The sequence below is a fragment of the Ruditapes philippinarum genome, unplaced genomic scaffold (assembly GCF_026571515.1).
Source record: "Ruditapes philippinarum isolate M1 unplaced genomic scaffold, ASM2657151v2 ctg24545_1_1_1_1, whole genome shotgun sequence".
Lineage (NCBI taxonomy): Eukaryota > Metazoa > Mollusca > Bivalvia > Venerida > Veneridae > Ruditapes > Ruditapes philippinarum.
Genome location: NW_026856152.1, coordinates 1,933 through 8,901, shown reverse-complemented (window position 1 = coordinate 8,901; position 6,969 = coordinate 1,933). Strand labels below are relative to the sequence as shown.

Here is a 6,969-nt window from a genome sequence, read left to right as displayed (position 1 = left end):
ACTTTTTAATCTAAGGCACACTATGCTTCCAATTTTCTGGGGTAGCTTTTCGTTTCCTTACTAAACGCTTTTTACAGGACTATTATAAGTTGCAGATTTTCGCGGTGTGGTAGAGATATACGTAAGTGGTACATGCCTTGCATACAGTGTTTCGTCATTCTGTTCTTCCCCTGAATTCTCAGAAGTGTCCCAGGTGTTCTCTGCGTGTCAGCAATGTCATTGATGATACATGCATCATAATGTTCAATAATTGTTAGAATAGATGTATATGCCAGGTTTATGATTTCATTTGTTTCACTTGCTAAAAGAGTTGGTTGTACCTTTGTTTGTAAATATCATCACACATTTCCTCTCAAGATTGGCCAAAGCACGTGATAGAAAATCAGCAACTCTTTCGCGTTTTAAATTTTCAACCTCATTTAGATACTCATTCCAAAAGGCTTCACCATCATAAGGTCTGTGTTTGTTTCATAAAAACATGCATACTAGTTTTGCTCCAGATGTAAGCATATTGGCTGCCTAAGCTCCTGGGCGGAGTAACTTGGCCCAGATGATTTAATTGAGCTTCAAATGAGCAGTTACCATATCCTTGTACTTTGACTCTCGTAAAAGCTTTTTTGTGAGTAGCGCGTCTATTATAGTTTCCTCTGTTCTAAACCTAGCATTGCGTGTGAGTGTTTCTTTTATACTTTCATTTATTGTTGAAATTGTTGCTGCACTATTTGCTTTGTCCGTTTCAAAGTCAACAGATGTTGATGAGCTCTTTTTATATACCATCTCTTCTTGTTGCTTAGGAAATTTAGTACGCTGTTTGTTTTTTAAGTGCTTTTCCACCACACGTTCGAATTTCTTCTTTTGTTTCCGGTCTTTCTTTGTGGTTTCTTGTGCATCGGACGAATATTCGGAATCAGTTAAATTATGAGCTTTTGAGGAAGGTATGTATGTTTTATCTAAACCACTATTGCTATCAGAGGCATCCATGTCAAACAATTTTCTCTTTTGAATTAAGTGGCTAAGAGGAAAATGTTAACAATGTTTTTCTAATCAGTATGTCATAATATAGCTGAAATAAATACGGATGTATACAAATTATTATGACAAATGAGCATTGTTGTCTAATTCTAACATATTCACAATTGACTTTTCCAAATAAACAAGCAAATTAGATAAAAGTATTATGAAAGGGTGTTCTGATAATTTAAAAACACGCTATATCATTGAAATAAACATACAAATTTAAGCTGCGTGAAAGTGCTAACAGTACCAGAAACAGAAACAAAATATGTTAATTCTCTAAATATTTGCTGTTTCTAACATATTTCGAGACTCACCTTCTGGATTCTCCTGTTTCTGTTTTTTGGCATTTGAGCAGTTCTGCCAGATTCTGACTGTCTTAAGTCCGGCGTCACAAGCCATATCAATTAACCTGTAAAACATAGCCAAACATTATAATATAGCTTTACATAAGCATATATATATATAGATGTTCTAAAGAAACAAAAAACAACTATGAATTTTTCCAGTAATACTAAAACTCTTAAACCGCCGTATATGGAGCAGAATTAATGCATTTATTCTATCTTGCTTGATGACATTGGAACTTGCATTATGCTTAATTCCATCTTGCTTGATGACATTGGAACTTACATTATGCTTGATTCCATCTTGATTGATGACATTGGAACTTGCAATATGCTTAATCCCATCTTGCTACATGACATTAGAACTTGCATTATGCTTGATTCCATTTTTAGCTCGACTATTCGAAGAATATGAGAGCTATTGTAGTCGCCCCGGCGTCGGCGTCAGCGTCGGCGTCTGCGTTGGTTAAAGTTTTTTGTATACCTGAATCCAAAATAAAATTAAACAATAAACAAATAACATTTAAAACAGATTCATTATTTACATTTTTTAGATATTCATTTAATATATTATCAAACACAGAAGGACTTTTATTATTTTTTATTTTTTTTTTTAAACTTTTTTAATTTCCTCAATAGTTATTTCTGCATTTAAGAAGCTATTATTACAACTTATATTCTCAAGATCTAAATCATCTATTTAAATTGTCAATATCTAGATCAGATTCATTTAATTTAACAAAATGTTCAAAAAAGACTTCTTTTGAAATATTATTAACAGTATCCCTGCTGTCCGTGCAGTATCTATTTAACAAATTCCAAAAAGCTTTTGGGTCTGACGACTTTAACCCAAGTATCCGTTTATTAAAATTATCTTGATAAGACTTAATTTTCTTGTTAATCATCTTTTATAAGATTTTCCACTAGACACCATTGATTGGAAGTTAGTATCAGTCTTATTTCTTCTATAATAATTCTTATCTGACAAGTATGTTCTTCTTGCTACTTTACAATCATCATCAAACCACTCTTTCTAATGTGATTTCTTACGTCTTTAGTACTTTTTTGTACATCAATAATCAAGTGACAGCTATCAGCAGCATTATAAAATAGTTGAGAAACTTACTCAGTAAAGTTATTAATAGTATTATCACAATTAGTTTTACTTGTCAACAATTCTGAGAGTTCTACTTGTAAAACAGAAACACTGTCTAAATCAAAACTATTTTTAAACACATCATTCACAGCTTGATCCCATATGGGGTTTTTAACAGTAGCACCACTGTCATGAATATCAGTAACACATGAACTATTTTGTGTTTAACATAAAATAGAATCAAACTTAATACAAAAAGAAATAATTATTTACATTGCAATTACTTCCGTTGAAAACGGATGATCACTTTTTGACTATTTAACAAAAAGATATTTTATACGCGAAAAGCACACCAGGGTGCAAACAACTAAATTTTATGAGTGACATAGTGACTCCAGAGGAAAAATTGATGTCCTATCGGGGTTTAACGTTGTAAATAAGAATGAATCGAGAAAAAAATGGCGGCCATTTTATATGAAATTATTTTCGTTTCGAACAATACGCAGTTTATGGTATCTGTTATATTTATCGCTAATATTTATGATTTTACGTTAATTCGATTTACTCTGTTGCACATTCCTTTATGATTTTTGAACGATTTTCACGTGCGTGTACTGTATATAAGGGAGTACATGTGTAAAAGCGTCACTCGAGGTCTGTATTTGATAGAATACATTTCGAAAAATGACAGAAGAAAGCAGTTCAGATTTAAAGAGGGCTCTTATTGGAGAAATGCAAGAAATTTTCGACCAGAAGTTTTCAGAATTGAAACACGATTTGAAAGCAGAAGTAGAGTGGACAGCTGAAACTTCAAGAAAAAAGGTCAGACTTAACAATTCAATTTCTTTCTCGAGTGCTGGAAATAAGAAGCAATTTGATTTTAACTGTGAAACTTTAGAGCTGTTAGACATTTGTGATAGAGCAGTTAGTAAAAGAGATGCTTCAAAAGCTAAAGCAAGTTTTGAAGGAAGCTAAAGAAAAATTAGAACATAGAAATAAGATTATTCGTATTGCTGATAGTTCCTCAGCTGGGTGGGGTACAGTTAATGAGTATGAGTTGTGTGACTTTGCTTCTGATTCGGATGATGATAGGCGTATTAGAAAAGCAGAGGAAAGAGCTATCAATAAGATTGAAAAACGTAAAAAAGCTGTGTCTTCTGATATTTTCAGCCCTTCTGGGCAGTCTTCTTTTCGCAGTTATAGAGGAAATAGCACCCCCTATTCGAGAGGACCCATGGGGCGGCGCTTCGTGCAGTTGGGGGAGGTCGTATGCTATAAATGTGGAGAAGTTGGACACTTCGCATCAGGTTGTGCCACCGAATACGGAGTTGCAACATCTAGAACCGGATCTCGTGGTCGTGGAGCATTGGGACCAGTCGCCACACCCTCTTCTCAGTTCATCCCGCAGCAACAACAACAACAACAACAACAACAATTCAGTGTGGACTCAGGCATGCAACAACAGCAATCAGCAAATAGAAAGTGATTCTGATGATAAGTATTGGACTTTTGCTAATAGTGACTTTTTCTCTAGCATTAATTATCATTCTTTTATTGCAAATCAATTTGAAAACTCTTGCTCAATTTCTGACTTATCTGTTAAAGGAAGATTAAACAGTTGTCTGCAATATTGGACTGATATTATTCAAGCAGATAGAGATATATTGTCTGTTATTGAACATGGTTATGTTATACCATTTTTAGTTAAACCTCCGACTTATATTATGAAAAATAACAAGTCAGCTATAGATCATTCGGATTTTGTTGAATCAGCTATTAATGATTTATTGTTAAAAAACTGTGCTTACGAAGTTCCGTATATTCCACATAATGTTAACCCGCTGTCCGTTGCTATTCAGTCTTCGGGGAAAAAGAGACTTATTCTAGATGTTAGTGTACTTAATGATTTTATCAAATGTGAAAAAACCAAATTTGAAGATTATAAAATAGCTAAAGAGTTTGTTGTCAATGGTGGTTTTATGATTAAGTTTGATCTTACAAGTGGCTATCACCATATCTCGATTTCACCAAATCAACATACTTTTCTAGGTTTTTCTTGGAAATATGGTGATTCTACTAAATACTATGTTTTTTCAGTTTTAGCTTTTGGTATTAAATCGGCTCCTAGAATTTTTACTAAAACTTTAAGACCTTTGGTAAAATATTGGAGATCGCGCGGATTGAAAATCATAATTTTTCTTGATGATGGGTGGTGCGTTAATAGTACTTATGATTTAACGCTACAAGATTCTAATCTTATTTTAGATACCCTTAAGAAAGCAGGTTTTGTTGTAAATAAGGATAAATCAGTATTTGTCCCTACTCAGTGTTTAGAATGGACTGGCTTTGTATGGGATTTGAATAACGGTGTGATCAAAATTCCTCAAAGACGTATTGACAATACCCTTAAATGTTTGGAAGACATTGTTCAATCTTTACCATTTTCATCAGCAAGAAAATTGGCCCGACTTGCAGGGAAGATAATTTCAATGTCACCTGTGTTAGGCAATGTTTGTCTTTTACAAACAAAGTGCTTTTATCGTTTAATTGAAAGTAGAAAAAGCTGGGATACATTGTTTGACATTTCAACTTGCAAATCATTTCTTGAATTCTGGAGAAAGATATTAAGTTCTTCTTTTCAAAAATCTTTGTTTAAAGATTATGTACCGGAAGTGTTCATATATTCTGATGCGTCAGCGGTTGCTGGTGCTGCATATATTGACTATGATGGTTCTGTGGCACATAAAGTATGGTCAGATTATGAACGTTGTCAGAGTTCGACGTATAGGGAACTGTTAGCGATTCAATTTTGTCTTGATAGTTTTATTTCAAAATTAAAAGGTAAAACAGTTCAATGGCATACAGATAGTAAGAACTGTGTAAGTATAATAGAAAAAGGCAGCACAGATTTAATGTTGCATAATTTCGCATTTAAAATATTTACGTCATGTGCCGAAAATGGGATATCTTTAAATGTTATTTGGATTAACAGGTCGCTGAATAAGACGGCAGATAGTTTAAGTCGCATGATTGATTATGATGATTATGGTGTTTCACTTAAATTTTTCAGATACATCAATTCTTTATATGGTCCTCATGATGTTGATAGGTTTGCTAATTCTCATAATCATAAACTGGCTAGATATAATTCATTATTTTGGACGCCTGATACAGAGGCTGTTGATGCGTTTTCTGTATCTTGGTCTGGTTGTAACAATTGGCTTGTACCGCCTGTTTTTCTTATCCCAAAAGTCTTAAATTATTTAGCAGCCTGTAAAGCAAGGGGTACATTAGTCGCTCCATATTGGCCGTCTAGTCCGTTTTTTCCTATGATAACGGGAAAAAATGCATCTTTTAATAAGTACATATACGAATTGCTTGTGTTTAATTGTGCAAAGGATATATATGTTCAAGGAAGTAATTCTGAATCTATTTTTGGTACAGATCATTTTACAAGTAAAGTTATTGTTGTAAGATTACACTGTGATTGAAATTACAACATTGATTTGATGTATATGTTGTTGCATGCTAATTAAATATATACATGTATATATATATACACATATATATTATTTGTTTTATTTGATCTTTTTGATTGTTTTATTCTACAGGCTTATTCAATTCGAAGAGATGGAGTGAAATTTCCCGTGTTTGTCAGTACATTTCCGATCGACCGGTGGAACTGTTCTCAGATGTGAAGGACACATTAATAGCTGCTAGAGAGAACTCTACTGTTCGTAATTATCAATTACTGTTTAAAAAATTTGCCTCATGGTGTAAATCATTTAATCTTAGAAGTTTACCTGCTTTACCAGAAACGGTTGCTCTTTATTTAGTTACAGTTACTCAGGATCGTAATGTTGGGAAATCTAAGCTAAATTCAATTTTTTATTCCGTTAATTGGGCGCATATTATTTCGAATGAAATTAATCCATGTACTGATTCCTGGCTGAAGCTTTGTTTATCTGGTTGTATTCGCCGTACAGCTAAACCAGTTAATAAAAAAGAGCCTGTGACTTCTGTTATGTTGAAAAAGTTTGTTGAGGTTTTTGCTTCTGAGAGCAGTTCCCTAGCTGATTTAAGAGATGTAAACTATTTTCATATTGTCTTATGCAGGTTTTTTCAGAATAAATGAAATTTTGTCTCTCACTAGAATGGATCTAAAATTTTTTGATGCTTATTGTGAAATATTTGTTAAGAAATCGAAGACAGATGTGTTAAGAGATGGAAACTCAGTCGTAATTGGCAGAACTGAAACGGCTATGTGCCCTGTTAAATTGTTAGAACGTTATTTATTGACAGCAAATATAGACTGTACTTCATCAGATTTTATTTTCAAACCTGTACATTTTTGTGGAAATAATACTCCATTCAAATTGATTTCTCTCAATAAACATGTGTCATATACTACTATTTATGAATCTTTTAAAGGAAAGCTTAAAAAATTAGGATATGATGCAAGTAAATTTGGATTACATTCTTTTCGCTCGGGTGGAGCTACAATTAGTGCTA

The 6,969-nt window shown here is 33.2% G+C and overlaps 1 protein-coding gene across 1 annotated transcript; it reads left to right on the top strand.

Moving 5' to 3' along the window:
• The first annotated feature begins 2,934 nt into the window (after positions 1–2,934).
• Positions 2,935–6,536, top strand: LOC132745587 (uncharacterized). Its single transcript, XM_060734536.1, has 2 exons — positions 2,935–3,955; positions 6,069–6,536. Exons 1-2 carry the CDS (start codon positions 3,504–3,506, stop codon positions 6,094–6,096), a joined length of 480 nt encoding a protein of 159 aa, XP_060590519.1. The 5' UTR covers positions 2,935–3,503; the 3' UTR covers positions 6,097–6,536.
• Positions 6,537–6,969: the final 433 nt, after the last annotated feature.